A 19544-nucleotide genomic window follows, 5' to 3' on the forward strand; every position below is an offset into this window, starting at 1 on the left:
TATTTAAAGTCCCTATTAACCCTCAGTATTAGAAATACCAGGTTTAGTTGCAATAGCTCTCATAAATTTTTATTAATTTTCAAAGAATGTTTTACTTTAGAATATGGAGTTGGTAATGTATTTTTTCCCCATTTAAATATGTTTTGGTTCATATGGATCTATTTTAAACGTTATTGTTTCTGTTTGTTTGTCTGAAACAACTAAAAAATAATATCACAATGGATCAAGCTATACATTATAGTTTGCTTTGATAGTAAATTGAGAAATGTTGGTATGCTTTAATGGTTCTTATAGTAATATAGACAATCCTTCCAAATCCGATATGTCCGATACGCTGTGCTTATTATTCCATCAATGAGCAGTAGGTGGCAGCAACGTGAAGCGTGGAAGAGTCTTACAAAATACCGCAGAAGAAGACCCGGAAGCCCAAGCAGCAGGGTATTCGATGCTGTGCTATGGGGTGAGTAACTTGATATGTTTCAACTAGTTGCTCTTAATCGCTTCCAAGTGATAAAATAAGCACATGTTAAATATTGTGATGCGGTGTGAAACGAAGCGCGTCCTGTCGTGTCATTCGAGAAGGAGACTGTTGACTGCATCCAACACTGACAGCTGCTGTCCGCCGCCTACACAAAGCAACATCTTGTTCATCACCGCTAGCTCTCAGTCAGCGTCACTAATGTCCCTGTAGCTCGATGAAATGCGCTTTATGGACAAATATTTGTGTCCAGCTCTCTCTAAAATTGAGATGCGGTTGCAGGAACGACGATGAGGCTGGGATATAAATAACGGCTAATTATTTCTTTTACGCACTGGATCTTACCGTCAGGCTGTGCTTAACTGTGAGAATGAATGAGGCTGTCCCACATTTCAGTCAGTTACATCAGACTCGGAGACATTTTCTTACATTCCCTCAGGGTGTACTCTGACATGACTTGAGCTCTTGTTTGAGCATTAATGGTTTGCTTACTGTGCCTTGCAAATGCATACCTGTAGATTGAGTTATATAATACGTAACCACGAACTTTGTCGTATTTTATTGTGAATTAATGTGATAACTGACAAAAGGTAGATGTATTAAATTTTAATTTATGGCTGGCTAACAGCCATCTGAATCAGGTGTGTTTAAAAAAGGGAAACAGGCAGTGTGCCTTGAGGTCAAGGGTTGGGGAAACACTGGCATATCACGTCAGATCATAAAATATATGTTTATATTTATTACATGACCAAATAAGAAAAATATGTCATTGGGTGTCAGTACTTTTGCAAAGTGTGTTCTTTTAAAAATGAGGAAATTGGTTGACATCTTAAATATAATGGCAGCTGCTTGTACTACATTACTTAAAGCAGTGTTGCCCAAAGTCAGTCTTCAAGGGCGGCCAGCATCCTGCATGTTTTAGTTCTCTCCCTGTTAGTAGTAACAACCTTTTCAGCAAGTCAATATTCTTCTTAGGCCTTCTAACGAGCCATCATTTGATCCAGTTACGTTAAACCAGGGAGAGAACTAAAGGCCACTGTCTTAAAGGAATGTAGAAGAGATCCAGTAAAAAAAAAAAATGAACTAAAAGCAAAAGCATGAAAGATACCTCATCTTTCAGTTAATCGTTCTGTATGCCATGTTTTTGAGAATCACCTCTTTGGTGCTGAAATGAGAGTTGAAATTAAGCTTGAAAGGAGGGTAGGAATTAGAACTCTGAGTTGGTGGGCGAGTCCTTTTTTTTTTTTTTTCTTCTTGAAAGCAAAAACTTGAAGAATGATTATATTGAAGCTGTAAAAGATATGAAAAAGTATTTAGATGTGAAGGAGCACAGAGTTTTTCAGAAATTATGGGATGTTTCATTCATTTCAGTGGTGCTCAAGATGATCAGAAAAAGCTGAATTTTTCATAAACTGTAGATGATGTTAATACCAAAAGACAGCACTCGCACTAATTAGGAGTGTACATTTCTGTGGAGAAAGGTCTTAAATTACCTTCACAATTGTCTCTAATTTGAGTTGGTGAAACCTGCAGGAAGCCTCCTACGGTGTTCTTCTGTAGTTTCTGTTTCATTCCACAGATTAAATCCTTCCTTTCTCTCTGCCTCTTCTGCAGTCTGCCTTAATCTTGCTGATCTTCTCTGACGATAGGCTCCCCTTAGCCACCTTTTGACATGCAAGGCTTTTACTCCAAGCTCAACTCGTCCCCCTCCTCGTCTCCCCTGCTGGGGGTGGGCCTTAGGGCGGACGGCGCTCGGGTGCCTCTGAGTTTGGCCGTGGAGGCGGAGAAAGCCCAGGCGCTCCTGCAGACGTTTAGCTCTGCCTCCCTGTTGGCTTCGGCTGGACTCGGGGTGTTCTGTGTGGTGGCGGATCACGCGCTCCAGCTGTCTGCCATACAGCAGCACCTGTGGCTGCGTGCTGCCTTGGACAACGCCACACACGGATTGGTGGGGCTGTGGTCATGGGCTGTTGTGATTGGACTGAGGAAAAAGAGTGATGTATATGAAGTGCTGCTGGCGGGCCTTCTGGCATCCATTATAGACTTGGACCATTTCTACATGGCTGGATCTCTGTCTCTCAAGGTCAGAGGTGTTCTACTCCTCTTGTTTTTTTTAGGCCAAGTGAGATCATATCAATAATCTAAAAGTATCTAATTTCCTCTACCAGGCTGCTGTGTCGCTACCCCAGCGTCCTCCTCTCCACTGCTCCTCCCTTATCCCCGTAATCTGCCTCACTCTCCGCTTCCTGATGTGGCTTGGCCGCCTCAAAGACGCTTGGTGCTCCTTGCCATGGATGCTCTTCATTTCCATGACGTCTCACCATGTGCGGGACGCCGTGCGCCATGGTCTGTGGGTGTGCCCGTTTGGCAACACGGCACCCGTCCCCTACTGGCTGTACATCAGCACCACAGCGACACTTCCGCACCTGTGCTCCGTGCTCATGTACCTGACGGGAACCAGGGACGTGATCTCAACCAAACATGGCGTTGCGATCGACGTGTAGATGCATCAGTTATCCCTGGAGGAAAACATTGTTGACAGTTTGAAACATTCAAATACTTGAAGTGACTGAAGAAAATTTTTTTAAATGTTTATTTTTGTTTGTTTGTTTGTTTTGATTTTTATTTATTTGAGAACAGTTTTACAAAAGCAAACAACTATATTTATAGTTCCAGTCAGACCTGTACAGAGACACACGAGCGTTGGGGTAGCCTGATGATTCAGTCTGCTCCTTTAATAATAATTTAAAAAAGAACAGAAGAGGATGCAGAAGTTTAAATTTGTTCTAGATTATTATTATTATTTTCTTTAATCCACAGAGAACCATAAATACACACACAGTCTCTACATATGTTCACCTCCTCATGGTATCAACCAGATTCTGGCTGGGTTTTGACTTCTCTTCTTTTCAAGAGCGGTAGATAATTGAAATACTTTTGCTTGATGTCATGGACCCACTTTTTATGTATAGCTAAAGATTTTTAATATTGTTTAGATCAGGGCCAAAACCAGTTTGAATATGTGCTGGAGATTATCGGCCTCATAAACACCCCACATTTCTCCAAGTTTTTTTTTGGCTGGAGTTTAACTTAGAAATTGCCTTCCTGTGCAATTCTGCTTGATTCTAATCTCACTTCATTGATCTGTCTGGGTTTTCTCCCATTCACCTGGATTTCTCTGGTAGATTTCAACTGTGCCAATCAGCAAACAGAAGGAAAAGTTGTGAACGATTATGCTGATTTACAAATTATAATATGTCTGTAGTTTTAGATATAACTACATCGGCAGTGGAAGCAATGAACAAGGCCATTCAGTCCGTGATGCCAAAGCTTCCTCAGCTCGGCACTTCTCTCTTTGTAGTGGAGGATTGTTGCTGATTGGGGGATGATTTCAGCGCAGACAGTGTCCTGTGAACATCATTGCGTCGAAGAGTCGCATTACATATGTCATGGCCAAACGTTAGCGATTGGGTAAAATTTAAAATCTCAACGGAGTCCATACCTGCAGAAAGCAATCATTTCTCAGTAATTGAGGGTCCAGACCATCTTTACAGAGCAAGATGTAGAACAAAGGGCTGGTCTTTACCAGGCCAGGAATTTGAAGGATGCCATTTTGGTCTCCATTCTCTATGATAATGTAAAACTTGCTTCATTATGAACAGTGACACTGGTCCACCACTTCTCAGTTGGTAAAACATTGAGCATTGTTCCTAAACATTCTAATATTTTATCTCAAGATGACAATTTGGGTTAGACGGTTGAAACTTTGACTCAGTTGGTTTTTCCAACAGGACAGGTATCCCAAACATTCATCAAAGCTACTTTTGGAAGACCAACATTTGGCTTCTGGAATGGCACAGACCATAATCCTGTTGAAAGGCAACCAGTTTAAAAAGGTAAAAGTTCCTGCAAAAACGTTCTAGCTTTTGATATTAATAGACGTGTAAAATATTTTGGGGAGAGTATGCATACTTTTGAGCTTGTAAATAAAGCTTTAGTCCTGTGGATTCAAGGAAATACAAAATTCTTTAAGTTGCTACAGTTGTGTTGTATGGTAATTTCACTTTGTGAAATGAACGGTTCAAATACAAAACAAAATTTTGAATATTCATGCTTATGAGTTGAAGTACATCTCTGACCAGAACTGTATTGTATTTTAAGTAAAGGAACATTCCGAAATGGGTGCCAATCTTGGATTATTATAAAATGTCTCTTTGTGGATACTTGTATTTAAATCTTTATCTGCAGAGTAATTTTCTCTGAAGTGACTTTCCAGTGACTGTTATACCAGCTTCGACACATGTTAGAAATTTCCAGAATACATTTCCACAACACACGGGCTTTGAGATTCTCACAGTATGGCAGAGAAAAAAAGTATAACATAAGTTATATTTTTCAATGGAAGTTGGAAAATATTCATATTTTTTTCAGTCTGGTGACTAGGAGCTGTGCTTTGTCACTCTTTGCTGCCCTCTACAGGAGTCACTGGTCACTGCAGCACATTCCCTTCCATCTGATCAGGCCGTTTAGCCATATGGATTGTATGATCAGTAATTTTTGTGGCTGTATAGGCGGGACTTTGTAAAAACCTTAGTTTATGTTGAAACCGGTAACCAACCCATGCCTGATCTGGACCAATCAGTGAAGAATTTTACAATTCAGCCTCAACAACTCAAGGAAAAGCCAACCAAAGGTCGACCACAGGCTGTTTGAAACTCACATACAATGTGTCACCATTTTTTCCGATGGAGATAGTTTAGCTTTCAAAGCACATGTATAGATTTTGAAGATTTTCTGTCTGACTTCAACCAGTGACATCCATTTTAATCACCACGACACAAAATTGCCTATAATATTATGTAACTGTTATAGTTGTCCCTTCACCTTCAGCTGACTCTTCATTGTGATGCTTGGAGAAGCCATTCTATCTAACCAGCAGTAACTACTGTCAGCCTTTTGTCTTTTTGGCTGTCAGTACCATCTTCTTCAGATACTGACTGTTTCACTCTCCTGAATGTTTGCTTCTATCATTTAAGCATTTGGTTATTTTGCCAATCAAATCTGAAATATGCTGGATTTTATTTTACTTTTTGAGTAGGGTGTTCATAACATTGCCACATGTCTTGTTGGTATGAAGGAATATTCACATTACTATCAACAAAAAACAGTTAAAAAATAAAAGAAAAAATCATTTACAGGTAGTCTAGTGAAAAAGGTGTACAGTGAAAACACACATTCCTAAGCAGTATTATTAACACTAGAATTTTGCATAACATAGTGATGGGCTTGAGGGTGTGTTGTTTGATTGTAAGGTATCATGGGTATGATGTATTTCTCTCCTGCTGTGTATTGTAAATGTAAACATTTTAAACAAGGTTAGGTTTTTTTGGGATTTTTTGCATTTTTTTTGGATTGAGAAAGTAGATGTATTGATGCCCCTTGTCCACTAGAGGGCTCCTGGAGTTTACGTATTACTGCTAAAAGTTTCTTTTCAAGCATTAAGTTTCTAAAATAATACAAAAACGATTGAGGGAAAGTTAGATTAAATTTGCACAGTTTATTTTATATATTTATAAAAAAAATCATCTTTTTATTGCATGAGAGTATCTGATTTGTATCTGTCTCGTTTTGTTGGTGGCATCATTAATATTTGAATGACAGACATCCTTCATGTTTGTTGAGGTACTCTGAACATTAGTAGACAATAACAGTTGCTTAACACTGGAACTTTACCTTAAAGTTAAAGAAAGATGTGAGCACTGCAAGTGTTTTTGTCACACACCTCTGCACCGGTGTATGTGAAACGTTTGTGTTTGTGGGATGAATGTATTTGCCATGCTATTTAAAATGCATTTAATTCAGTAAAAATATTTTACTGCTGCTTATTTTTCTTTTTATCTTTGACTGATTTTTGATGTGTTGAATATTTGCACTTTAAGTTTTTAAAATGTGAAATATACTTCATTTTTGTTTGAGTGCTTTTGTAAGGTAGGGGTCTTTAGCATTAAGAACATATGCAGAGTATCTAGTTAATTCTAGTGTTGTTCTTTTATCTCAATAAAAGATATCCTAAATATTACTTTGTATTTTTTTAGTTCCCTGCTAACTGTAAGGCCAATTTTCCTGTGTGGTCTGACTGTATTTTGAATTGTCACTTTAAGGCATCCTTATAATTATTGTCATGTTTGAGTGATATCATTACAGTTCTAAGAGAGCAACTATGTTTGCTCTCGCATAAAGTGCAGGACAAAATGGCAGAGTAAAATTAGATGCGTATTCCTAGATCTCAGAAATACATTTCATATTCTAAAACAGTGCTGAGTAATTCACCATGACAAGTTATAAGGGGAATATTAACACAGATTAAATTCTTATTCTCAAAAGGATACCTGTAAAGATGACGAAAATAAAGTGAACTAAGCAGCATTATAATTGGGAAGCAGCAGCAATGTTTCAGTTAGAAGAGCTGTTTAAATAATTAAATTATTGTAAATATTGCAAATATTTTCAGGATTAATATGTTTTTGTAAGCCATGGACTGGCGACCTGTCCAGGGTGTCCTCCGAAAAATAGGGTTGGATGTAGTGTTGGAAGGAGGGCTGGAATTAGCATTGGAAGGACTTTTGGCAAGAAAAATTTTGGGTATAGAGTTTGGAGGAGGGGTGAAAGTAGGGCTCCAATTAGGGTCCGGACTAGGGTACCCGAACCCCAAACCCTCAGAGTTATTGGACAAATGTTTTATGTTGCTTTTTTTTGTTTGTTTTTTTTTTTTTTTTTGAAGATTGACCATAAAAAATAAAGCATTTAGATGTAGTCTAGTTAAATAGATGTGAAGAGAACTAAGCAGTATTATTAACGCTAAAATTGTCCACAACATGCAGCATTCTGGGCTGTAGGGGTGGGTTGTGCAATTGTAAGGTATCATGGGGAAAATGTATTTCTCTCCTGCTGTGTCTATTGTAACCGGATAACTTTTTAAGCAACCTGAGTCTTTTCCCTTTTTTTGGATTGAAGAAATAGATGTCTTAATGTCCCTTTTCCACTAGAGGGCTCCCGGAGTTTATATATTATTGCTAAAAGTTTCTTTTCAAGTTTTAAATTAAAAAATAAATAAATAAATAATTTTAAAAAACTATTGAGGGAAAGTTGGATTAATTTTGCTCAGCTTGTTTTATATATTTATATTAAAAAATAATCTTTTTATTCCATGTGAGAATTTGCTTTGTATCTGTCTCGTTTTGTTGGTGGTTTCATTAATATTTGAATAACAGACATCCTTCATGTTTGTTGACATACTCTGAACATCTGTGGAGAACAACGGTTGCTAAACATCCAATGTTACCTAAAAGGTAAGGAAAGATGTGAGCACTGCAAGTGTTTCTGTCACACACCTCTCCACCGGTATATGTGAAAAGGTTGTGTTTGTGGTATGAATGTACAGTATTTGCCATGCCATTTAAAATACATTTTTTAAAGATTTTTTTTTTTTTTATCTTTGATTTTGATGTGTTGAATATTTGCACTTTTTTAATGTGAAATATAGAATTTTAATTAAGGCAGTCAAACCATATAAAGGTTTAAGTGTTTTGTATAGGAGTCTTTATTTAGTATTAAGTACATATGCAGAGTACCTAATTCTAGTGGTGTTCTTTTATCGCAATAAAATATATCCTGCCTAAATATTATCTTTGTTTTTTTTTTTTGTTTTTTGTTTTTTGCCTAGTGAGTTTAAGGCCCATCTTTTTGTGGCCTGAGGGTTTCTAGACACTTTAAGGCACCTATATAATTATTGGCTGGTTAAGACCAGTTATTTTACATTCAGAGTGATTTTATTACTGTTCTGGGAGAGCAACTGTGTTTGCTCTCACAAAATGTGGAGAAAAATTGGCAATGTAAAAAAAGATGTGTATTCCTATATCTCAAAAATACATTTCATATTCTAAATCAACTGAGTAATTCACTATGGCAAGGTATAAGGTAAATATTAACACAGAATAAATACTTCCTCTAAAAATAGATACCTAAAAAGTTACTTACAAAGAGCTATGTAATGCATTTCTTGACTAAAACCTCACATTATTGCCAAAGTAAAATATGTATTTACTGTAAATATTCAAATAGTGGTTGAAGGAGAAAAAAAAGACACTGCATTCAAGACCTTAGGGCAGTGGTCCAACCTTTTTATTACCGCGGACCGGTCAAGACTTGGTAATTTTGCAGCGGTCCCGGGGGAGGGGAGGGGTGGGACTTCAGATAATGCTTCTGCCTGTTGGTGTTCCGGCTAAAGCCTTCTATTTTTTTTTTTTTTTTTTTTTCCCTACGACAATCTTACAACGTCCTGCAGTGTGTGGTGTGTTACTTGGTGGTGTGTTGAATATGCCCGATTTTATATCGGGCATATTCAACATCGTCTTGGCCCGATTATCGCAGCATGTGGGGTTTTCCCTGACTGGGAGCGAGAACTCATGCCACCTGTCTGAGCGAGAACTCTGACAGGTAGCCAATCAGAAAGCGCGGTGACGTAAGAACGGAGGAGAATCCCAGAGAGTTGACTTGGCGCAACTGAGAGTCCGGTGGACATCCGAGATGATATGTGGAAATGTTTATTGCTATATGTGAAGGTAATTTTTTACATATGTTTATTATATGTGGTTATGTTTAATACCAGTTAAAAATGTCAACTACGAAAAAAACATAACTCACCTCCAAATCACAGTGCAGCAAATAGAGCGGCTGCTCCCTCCATCTTTTATCAAAGCCTTTTCATTTTATTACGTCTTTTATCGCTTAAAATGAGTCCACAAACTATCACTACTGCTTCTACATGTTCATTGTATTTCTAAATTGCCGTATGGTATGTTGGGGGTTTTACTGGATTTTCTTCAGGAATCGGGATGTTCGTGAGTGGAATCGGTTCGTGTGGTGCGTTGCTCCTGCCGTGTGGCTGGACACACGAACCGACCATTAACGAGCCGGTCACCATATCATGCAGAGCGGGCTTGGAATGTGAGAATCACCTACAGAGTGAAATCCATTCTCCTGTCTCTTCTCTGGGCCTTTTTCCCTTTGCAAAGAACTTTCCAAAGACATCTGATCTGTTTCTTACTCATTTTGCTGCTTGTGGGCTCAATGCTGACATGCAAGACGTAATCAAGAATCTGGTTAAAGGATTTTCCAAATAAAAAATCCTCCAGACTCAAATAATACATAAAATGGAAATATTTAATTATTTCTTGCACGGCCGGTACAATTGGTCCTTGGACCGGTACCGGTCTGCGGCCCGGGGGGTGGGGACCACTGCCATAATGAACAATTTATTTTTAAAAAGTTTCTAATACAAATTAATGTGAAGCAGTGATGTTTCCATTGAGTTAAATTCTAAATATTGTAACTGGTTTTTTTTGTTTCTTTTTTTATCAATGCCATTTTGTGCAAATCTGTTTAAGTAAGAAATATAATAATAAGATTATTCTTCTATAAAAGCAAATGTGCATTATGTTGAAGTCCCTTTATTTTTGGTAATTAAAGGATTACTTAGTGCCTCAGTGTTAATGTACGAGGACTAGAAACAGATGTTTTCACCTAAATAATGGTACCATTAAACTAGTAGATTGACATTTATAAGAAAAAAAAAAATCTAAAGTTATTCCTCAGACTGACTGATTCATATTAGAATATTATAAAAGCAAATGAAATGTCTTCCCAATATTCAAGTACTCACTTTTGAAGATAAAAGCAGATTTTGTAGTGTGCACTCTGGCTCAAGTACTTGCAGTGGGTCTGTATCCAAGTCATTGTGCTGAGCTGTTGGTGCTAATTGGGAATATCCTGAATAGAGCAGGAAGGAAGAGGAAGAACAGCCATATCTACCACTACACTACAGGAAATGGCAGACATTGCTTAATTTGCCACATTTTTACAGCAAAAGTGATACTTCATGCCAGAGCAGAGAATTTACAAAAGAAAACTTTTTTTTCCTTCTTCTTTTACCCACAGTAACCTCTCATTGATGATGGGCAAGAGAACCACAGAAAACATGTTTATGTAACTAAATGTTACTTATGCCCTGGGGAGACCAAGCCCTGCCTGTTTGAACTATGGGATGCGTAAACACAACACACAATGATTTCCTTCTATTGAAAATGTGGTAAAATAGTATTTATTTCACAGAAACATACCAGTACAGGAAGAAAAACAGCTTATGATGATATGTGTTGTACACATATTGCAAGAAAAAACAACAACTATTTACATCTGAGCGAGGATGCCTGAGTGTATTGAGCTTGTAAGATTAAAAACCAACAGGCTCCATGCAGTATCACACTGCAGAGGGATAATGAAAGAATTCTGTCCACAGAACCAGAGAAAACGCCACCAAAGTGAAACAGAAATACATCCATAGATGCTCACGATGTAGAAACAAAGCAAGTAGCTGTCAACCTCAAACCAAGGGAAATGAATGACAATGATACTGAACTAAGCACACGGAATCCATACTGAGAATGTTTCAGAACCAATCTGCAAATATTAAATTTTTTCAGGACCAAACACAAATTCATTGATTTCAGCACGATGTCAAAAATTATAGTCTGTCTGCTTTTCATTGAGCAAGTTGTCCCACCTTCCAACTCCAGTTTGATCCATATTAGGTTAAAAAAAAATAAAAAATCCAAATATTGACACAAAATTTAAGGGAAGAGGTCAGAGAAAATCTATGGTTCACTTGACAGGACAGAAATAAAATGAGTCCTAGAAATAAGCATGTCAGAATAAAACTGATTCACTATCCATACAGTAAGTGTACAGCAACACAGCTTCATGTAACTGGAGTCAAAGACACAAATACATATCACAGGAAAGGTTCTGCAGACATGAATTATACTCAGTCAGTAGTGCTAGTTCTAAACCTAAACTATGTGTTTTTTGTATTGATTTAGAGTGCCTTGCAGAAGTATCCAATAATTAAACATTAATACAGTTTTCTGGCCTGCGTGCAAAATGCCCCATGGAGAGACATGGTGATGGCAGAAGCATGATATGGGGATGCTTGTTTATTTTTAGGACAACGAAGCATAGATAAGAAAGATAGATGGAACTACATACTGGACAATATTAGAGCTGTAAAAGTAAAAGAGGTGGATTAGCAGCTCTTGTCAACAACAGATATTTGTTGAATATCGCCTCTGCTGCCCAAATATTAATCCACATGTCATGACTGTCATACAGCGACAGTCTTCAGTCAGAGGCCTTTTCAGATTCATTGCAATACTAGCTGCTACTGAAGACTCCTTAAAGATACTAGAATGATTCGAGTCAGAGCGACATTTAATTGAAGATAAACTGAAAGCATATCCATGTGTTCGAATGATTATATAAAAATACTGCAAGGCACTGTACCAACAGTATTCCTTTTTGATAGATCAAATGTCACAAAATCTTTTTACTAATTCTCTAAAATATTTGTTAATTTGTGACTGAGCAAACCATGTCTGCAAACCTACCCCCATGAACAGGTTTATAAACACCACATACACTTTAACATCCATTATCTGTGATATACAATGATAATATACAGGTAAGCTTTGCTGGAATCCATGCAAAAAATATATATGAAGTTAGCTTTAGAAAACATATAGTCGTCAAACTGGAACAATTTGACTTAGATGCACCCTTGTGTTTCTAAAACTAGAATTAAACAAAAAAACTTTACATTTGCAAAATAAAATCAAAGGATAAAAGAAAGAAAGAAAAACATTGAAGGAGGAAGTAAAGGAAAAAGCTGTAAAAGAGGTATTTCAGAACGTTAACATTTTTGTGAGTTGGTGTGTAGAGTGAAAGCAACCCTTGTCAGTTTATCTTGTGCACATTCAGTTATATAAACTTTCACTGACAAGTTGACGGTTAATTAACACAATATCAGAGTTTATCAAAGTGAAAAAGCTGTGCAATCCTCAAAAACCAACTATAGGCTTCATTAATGCAGTTGAAGTGAATCTTCTCACCCGACCCCAGCCTATACTGTGTTCCTCAAAAAGTGCGCAATGTCTTCAGCAAACCAAAACCATTCATTTACGGTGGTGTTCAAAACCACATGCTAACATCCGACGTAACTGTCTACAAGCCACCCCCTGAAGTTAAAGGAGCCCCATGTTGAAAATAGAAATAAGTTGCAATACAAATATTTGGATCCTACTAATCTGATCTGCTACATGCAAACTTTCTGCATCCTCTGGCTTTGAAAGGGGTTAAACAGCAGAAACTATGACTACATGTGTCAGACTTTGACATAGCTCTTTAGTAGACTTCTAAGGAAGATGCTTTCATCTCAGTTTTACTGTTAAATGAAATGCTTTGATTTTCGTTTCCTTCTCTTGGGCATTAAATGTCTAATAATTTCATTTTGTAATCAACTATCTTAACATACAGAAGAAATTTTTTTTTTACTTCACATAGGATGTTAAACTTTCTTCTCTTTCTACATGACGGTGATAACTGTAAACCTTTTTCTTTAGATTATCTTTTTCTTTAATAAAGGCTTTAATAACAACTTCCAGAATTTTGTAAGGCCTGACTGGGTTAAAACCATCTCATGGTCTCTAAAACCCTCATGATCTCTCAGACTGGGTTGTGCCAAATCCTACCCAGATTTCATATTTCACTGTGAGGCCAATTATTTTATTACTCTTCTGACAATTTGTTTAATCTTCACCACTCTATATGTGAGGTTTCTGCACCTCAACCTTCAGTTTCAGCCTTATTTCAGAGAAGGTGGCGCCACAATTGTTTATGTAGTGCTTGCATGTAATGATTTTGTATTAACCTTATTGACTTCTGCTTAATTTTCCTCCTTCCCCTTACTCATCGCCAGCTTCTTTCGAATCAAACTTTTCTTCGGTGGTCAATCTGCTTTCTCAAAGGTGGTACATTGATCCACCTCCTGATCCATCACATAATCTTCTTTCAGTCTTTGTACAATCTGAAAAATACGCTGGTCAGCAGTTCATAACATTGAGTATAGTGAGCAGCAACTTCACCTGTATTACAATTGCAGTCTGAATAGGAAATGTGACACAAAGATTAGCAGGAATTTCCTCTTCGACTCATCAGATTCATAAAAAGCCAGGTGTTGTAAACCACGCTTCTTTGGTTAATGTTCTGAAAGCACACATGCCTTGAGATCTCAACAGATCAATTTGTATGAACTGAGAGAAATTAAAGTAATTGGTACTGGAGTGTTCATGCTTGCAATGACTTTTATGCAACTATGAAGCAGCTTCTGGTAGCCCGATGGTTTTGTTTTTTTTTTAACATTTTGAACAGCAGCAAGAAACGTTTTGCACAATTTGGAGTTGTGTGCACTTCTCCACAGCTGTGGGACCTTGTTTGATGCCCAGTACAAAACCATATCTATGTTCAAGGAGGAAGTGTATTAATTAGCATGGAGTGTTTGTTTAAGCTGTTTGGTAAGATCCCATTGATTGCAGCCTGGAGAGCCTTGTGTGAATATCAGCTGGTCTGCAAAGTAATAAATTACTTGACTTGTTGAGTTTGAGTAGAATTAGGTTGTAGGCCAGTGTCTCAAATTCTGATGACCAAACTAACTGTGGTGTAGAATGCCCACATATCATGAACAAGGTTACCAATGCAGGACTCCTTCATGCAACACTGAAACAGGCTGCCACCATGACAATGAACCAAACAGTTGAGAAACTCTCACACTGCAAAGACCATTTTAACATCATGTACTGGTTTTAGTGAAATTTAGAGGGGCCCTTAAAAGACTTGATATTTATTACACTATACATTTCTTGCTTTATCTGCAAATTGTCTGCTAAAAGTGAATATTTTTGTACGTTTTAATGTGGTTTACAATGGTTTTTCAATTCAATTTCAATGGGTTCAACTTGTGATGGAATTTAATTGTGTATCAAAAACTTTCTAAGATCTTTTATATATGACTAAGTAAGTGATGTCTTAATGCTGGTGATTTGTGAAAGGCCAGTCTCTCTTCTTTTCCTTCTCAGTCTTTCAGTCACATAAATACAAATTGTCCATGGATGGATAAAAGACATAAATGAACAAGAAAATACATGTACTTTAAGTGACAGACATCATAATGGGATCATGCAACGTAAAACCAATCATGCAACATATCATGGTATCATGCAACATAAAATTGATCATTATAAATCAGATAAAGTCCTTACTACCCAACATTTCCTCCTCAGCCCTCATTCTCCAAAACCCATAATGTCCCTCAAGTCCAAGGCTAGTTACAGATTGTTTTCTAATCTCCCCTTCACCTCCCACCCCCCTCCAGCAGAGGCTGTAATGCCCATTGTTGCTGCTTTGGCATCAGACACACTCACACAGACTGGCAGAGCTTCTGCTTCCTTCACAGCATTGAGTCAGTCAACGTACGAATGATTGTGTTTATTCACACAGAGAGACTCATAAAATAAATGAAAGAAATGGAAATGTTCTGGTTGGGGAGAAAGAGCCAAGCGGTTCCACAATAAAATCCTATCACTTTGTGTTTGGCAGCTGAATTTCTTGTCCTATTTTGTCAGTAAAAAAAAAAAAAAAATGTTCAAAAGGCACAGAGAGTCAGTCCACCTGAAGCAGCATTGGTTGTGAAAGTAGAACTGTTGTGATGCTGTGTTATTTTTCATTCCTCTGAGGAGTTATCACGGCTTAAGTAAGCAGAGTTTGGTCTCGGGTTTCTCCTGACAACTCTGTAATGCATTATGGGTAGTGCAGTTAATTGGATGCCACTGAATAAGTCCAGCAAGGCTTCCAAAACTTTCCCCTGCAGTCATGTGGTAAAAACCGAAAAATTCTCCATTCCACTCTTGTCCCTGTTGTCCTGGAAGTTGGATGGAGTAATGCTCTGTTCATAATTCCAGCCGAAATATGGATGGTCAGCATGTCACAGTGGTGTGGAGTACACGTTTACTCACTGCTGAAGCTGACAGGTTGTGGACACTTCAAACACACTTGAGTAGAAAAACACATAAAAAAACAGGGTGAAGAAGGGGGAAAAAAATTGAGCTGCAGAAAACATATAAATCATAGCATAATTTGTTTGAAAGCATATATTTGGATGGCAGAGATAAATGGAAGATATGCAGGCGTACGTAGTTATAATCTGTGTTTGTGTTGGTGTGCGTGTGTGAGTGTGTGTTTGTGTGGCAGCCTTATAATCAAAAGTTGGCAGACTATCTGAAGGGTTGTCTCAAAGATGTTTATAGCAACTCTTTGAACCATATTGCATCGTAGTAAAGCAGAAAAAAACCACAAAAGTCTTCTCATTGGCTAAGCATGCTTTTGATGATCATCAGTGGAGCTATTTAAATCACAGTAAAAAGCATCCAAAATAAGATTTTAATAGGATTCAAAGATGAAGGCTGCTTCTTTTCAAAACTTGGAGATGAATCTGGTGAACAAACTAAATAAAAACAAATGGCTGTGACCTCCGCTGTCTTTCCAATATAAAACTGTTCACAAAGGTTTTCACACGTCCCGAACTTTTTCACTTTTTTGTCACACCATGCTACTATGAAAAATCGAATTTGACTGGATTTAGGTCTGGTCTTTGTCTACATACGCAGCTTTAAAAAGTTAAATATTTCCTTAAAGAAAAAAAGAAAACTTACCTTGACACATTAAATGCTGCCAGGTAAGTGTCTCATTAGATTGGCATAGATTTCATCTTGACCATAGAGGCGAGTTCCTGTTTGGTTGCATGTTCCCGCCGTTTCTGTCTCATCCTAGAAATAATAATAATAAAAAAACACTAATACGTAAAGTCTCAGTCAAACATAGAGCTGTGATCCATTCTGGGATGTGTGTGTGTCTTTGTGTCTTACCATATGACAAAAATCAGGGAAAGGATGGTGGTAAGTATGAAGATGGAGAACAAAACCAAGAGGATCACCAGACCCAAATTACCATCATCCCCTTGTACGACACCTAATGTGGGAAGAAAGTGGGAAGGGAAAAACAGAAGATATAAGCAACACAGGGTATGGGGGTATACCAGGGTGGAAGATGCAAAGCAGCAGAAAGTTGATGAAAACAGAGCAGAGTGCGACTGAGGAAAATTGTGACAACAAAAGGATAAGGAAAGCCAGTGGGTGTAGCTGAGTTTTAATAAAAACAGAAGAGATTTCACAAATTTGTAGGTTGTTTACAAAGTAAACAGACTGCCGAAACACTGATGATATGTTGCTGAATCTAATTGCTCTCGGGTTCAAAGTCAATCTGAGGATTGATGTTCCAGATTTTACAAAAAATATTCGTTGATTACACTTTTGTGGGGGAACAAAACTCTTTTATGGACACAAATGAACTGAAAACAAACAGTTTGAAATGCATTATCAACATTGTATATGCAGACTGAAAAAACCCCCTGCAGAAAATCAGTTTTCGGCTCATCTTTTAGTTCCATTCACTTTCATACTCACTGGTCCCTTACATGTGGGTGTCTGTGTACACTTGCAGGTTCCCTGCATGTGTACAGTTTAGAAGTGATAATTTCAACTGCAGTTTGCTTTCAGCTCTGTTTTACCCAGATATATGGGGGCTACTATCTACTTAAAGTTTCATCCAGGATCCAAAAATTTCATGGAAGAACACGGCAAGCTGTAGGAGCAATGTACTACAATTATATGTAATGGAGGATAGGACCATACAAAAGGTACATTTTTGGTCTTATCTAGACTGTAATGACTGTAAATAATGCCCTCTGAGCTTTCAGCTGCGTTAATGACTGATTAGACATTTATATGCTGCCAAAACAAACAGAAGAGCTATGAAGCAGATTATTCTGCAGTTCTATTTGATATCAAGCCAATAAATAGTTAAGAACGAAAGATCCAAAAGAAGAATGAGGAGAAATGACACAAGCTGTACACATCCTCTACCTAGATAAAGACAGTTCATGAAATGCAGTCACACATAATTAACAGTTCAGCCAAAAAGCAAAAGTAGTGACATAAAAAAGTTTGGAGAGATACACACACACATTACAAGAAAACTAAAACAAAGCTACAAAGTACAAAAGTAACTTTTGAAGTAATTCACAACCCTTGAACCCTTCCACACTGGAACATTTCTACAGTTAAATACTGTAGCATATTTTCTGGTGATTATGCGGGGAGACTGAAAAATGTTGTTGCTCAATGTGAAGTGGAAAGAAAAGTGGATATAGTTTAGAAAATGTTCCACAAAATAATCTGAAAAGCACACATTTATATTCAATCTGTGAACATCTCACTCTATGAGATGTTCAAAAAAAGAGGTCACTGACACTGAAAGTCTTCCTGTAGTTCAACAGCAGACATGCATTAGTCCCACATCCTCGTCTAAAGCAATCAGAAATAGCACAGGGTGGGCCCCCACCCGCTGATTGGCTGTGGTAGACCGTGTCAATGTTGTGTACTGCAGTGGACCAGAGGTGAGCAGGCTAGGCTAGTCAGATATACAGAGAGGTTGTAGAAAAGTTAAGGCCAGAGTCATCTAAAAATCATCATCATCACATCTCAGGATATGTCTGTCAGAGCTGTGGAGCATGTAGGTGTTTTAAATCTTGATGTTTTGGTTTTTCCAGTCTGGTCTCTCTGCATTGCACTGATGATAATAATAGTGTTATATTTTTCCCCCAACCTAAGAGCACAAGACTATTCTGAGTGCATGTATCTGTGTGATCAATTATTCCCAATCCTTCCCACTGCATTCATTGTAAATATCCATAAGATGTTCAGCCTTTAAAACATTTGAACTCACATTTTACAAGTTCTTAAATCTCACCGCTTTATTCATTCATTTTATCTTGAGAAGTCCTTGCTTAGATTTTAGCTCACTGAACCACTTTGAACCCTTTTTCAGTCACTTTATGTTTGCTAAATTGTTAATCTTTCATCAGTAAATATTGCCGTATCTAACAGTGATTAAAAGAAAAAAGCAAACTTGTAAAACTGCAATGTTTAATGTGATGCAGTTGAACATTTGGGTGCAACTCAGTTTTGTGCTGGTGGGGAAAAGCTAGGCTCACCAGTGCAGCCAGTGCAAAAAGTTAGTCCAGAGGCATGCAACATGATCCTGGGCCAAATCATGATGCTATTTGCTCACCAACATTCCTTAACAAATCCCCAAGGCATTTTCAGAATAGCTGCAATTATTCATAGACAAAACGAAATACACTAAATAATCACCAAAGTTTTCAGACTTCTATTTTCAGAAATAGTTAACAAAATTACGTATAATTTTCCATCCTCTTCACAATTATGTTAATACTTTTCCAAGACACCATTATCCTAGAGGCTTTTTTGTAGGAAATTCTTGCACTGGCTACATAATTTTAGAAAGAGTTTAAATAGAAGGAAATGTGATTCACCTAATTAAAAAAGCATGTGGAAAACAGGAAGAGAAAAGGTAGTGTGCTAGCTCTATATTGAAAATACTTTCAAGCATAAGCAGGACTGTTAATGAGGGAATTGCATAAACGTGACGACAACTGGCATTTTGTTACACCCGGTTTGTTGATGAGGAACAAGTCTGCCAGGGGCCTGATATGTTAAAGAGACAAGCAGGTCTTACCGCGGGTTTTGGAGGTGAAGGTTTCAGGCGTTGTGGTGACCCAGATATCGTCTGGGTCATCTGAGGAGTGAGTGGTGGTGGCCGCTGCAGTGCAAACAAACAGATGCAAACTTTGCCGTCAATGTACCAAATCTTGTGACTCAAACCACAAAAGAAACTACAGTCAAAGTTAATTATACTTAATGAACTCTGTACGTGTTTCTTGCTGTGCATTGGACACAAGTAATTAGAACCGGCTCATTTCGAGCACTTCACCATTCATCCAGTTTTATTGCGCCCCAGTTTTCTATCCAAACATTGTTGTCTTGAGTCCAACTCTCTAGTAGATTTGATCTAATGAATGTTTACTTCATAGTCTCTCAAAAAATTACAATATCAACGTAGATGTAAAGAAGGTTTCACTCATTATTTTGACCTATTTATGTCCAATTCAGTCATTTCAGTCAACCCATATATTTTCATTTGTCAT

General features: G+C 37.6%; 2 protein-coding genes across 2 annotated transcripts in view; one reads left to right on the top strand and one right to left on the bottom strand.

Annotated features, from left to right (window-relative positions):
* The first annotated feature begins 381 nt into the window (after positions 1-381).
* tmem267 (transmembrane protein 267) lies at positions 382-10106 on the top strand. Its single transcript, XM_044096400.1, has 3 exons — positions 382-460; positions 2093-2558; positions 2644-10106. Exons 2-3 carry the CDS (start codon positions 2151-2153, stop codon positions 2977-2979), a joined length of 744 nt encoding a protein of 247 aa, XP_043952335.1. The 5' UTR covers positions 382-460; positions 2093-2150; the 3' UTR covers positions 2980-10106.
* A 505-nt stretch (positions 10107-10611) lies between these two features.
* The window catches only part of il11ra (interleukin 11 receptor, alpha), a 54956-nt gene continuing 46023 nt past the window's right edge, over positions 10612-19544 (bottom strand). The window contains exons 9-12 of the mRNA XM_044096401.1: positions 19076-19159; positions 16345-16447; positions 16132-16245; positions 10612-15471 (exon numbers count right to left, since the gene is read on the bottom strand). Coding sequence (XP_043952336.1) covers positions 16167-16245; positions 16345-16447; positions 19076-19159 — 266 coding nt within the window. The 3' untranslated portion in view covers positions 10612-15471; positions 16132-16166. The remainder of the gene's footprint in view (positions 15472-16131; positions 16246-16344; positions 16448-19075; positions 19160-19544) is intronic.

Source organism: Gambusia affinis, linkage group LG17 (genome assembly GCF_019740435.1).
Source record: "Gambusia affinis linkage group LG17, SWU_Gaff_1.0, whole genome shotgun sequence".
In the NCBI taxonomy this organism is placed as follows: Eukaryota; Metazoa; Chordata; class Actinopteri; order Cyprinodontiformes; family Poeciliidae; genus Gambusia; species Gambusia affinis.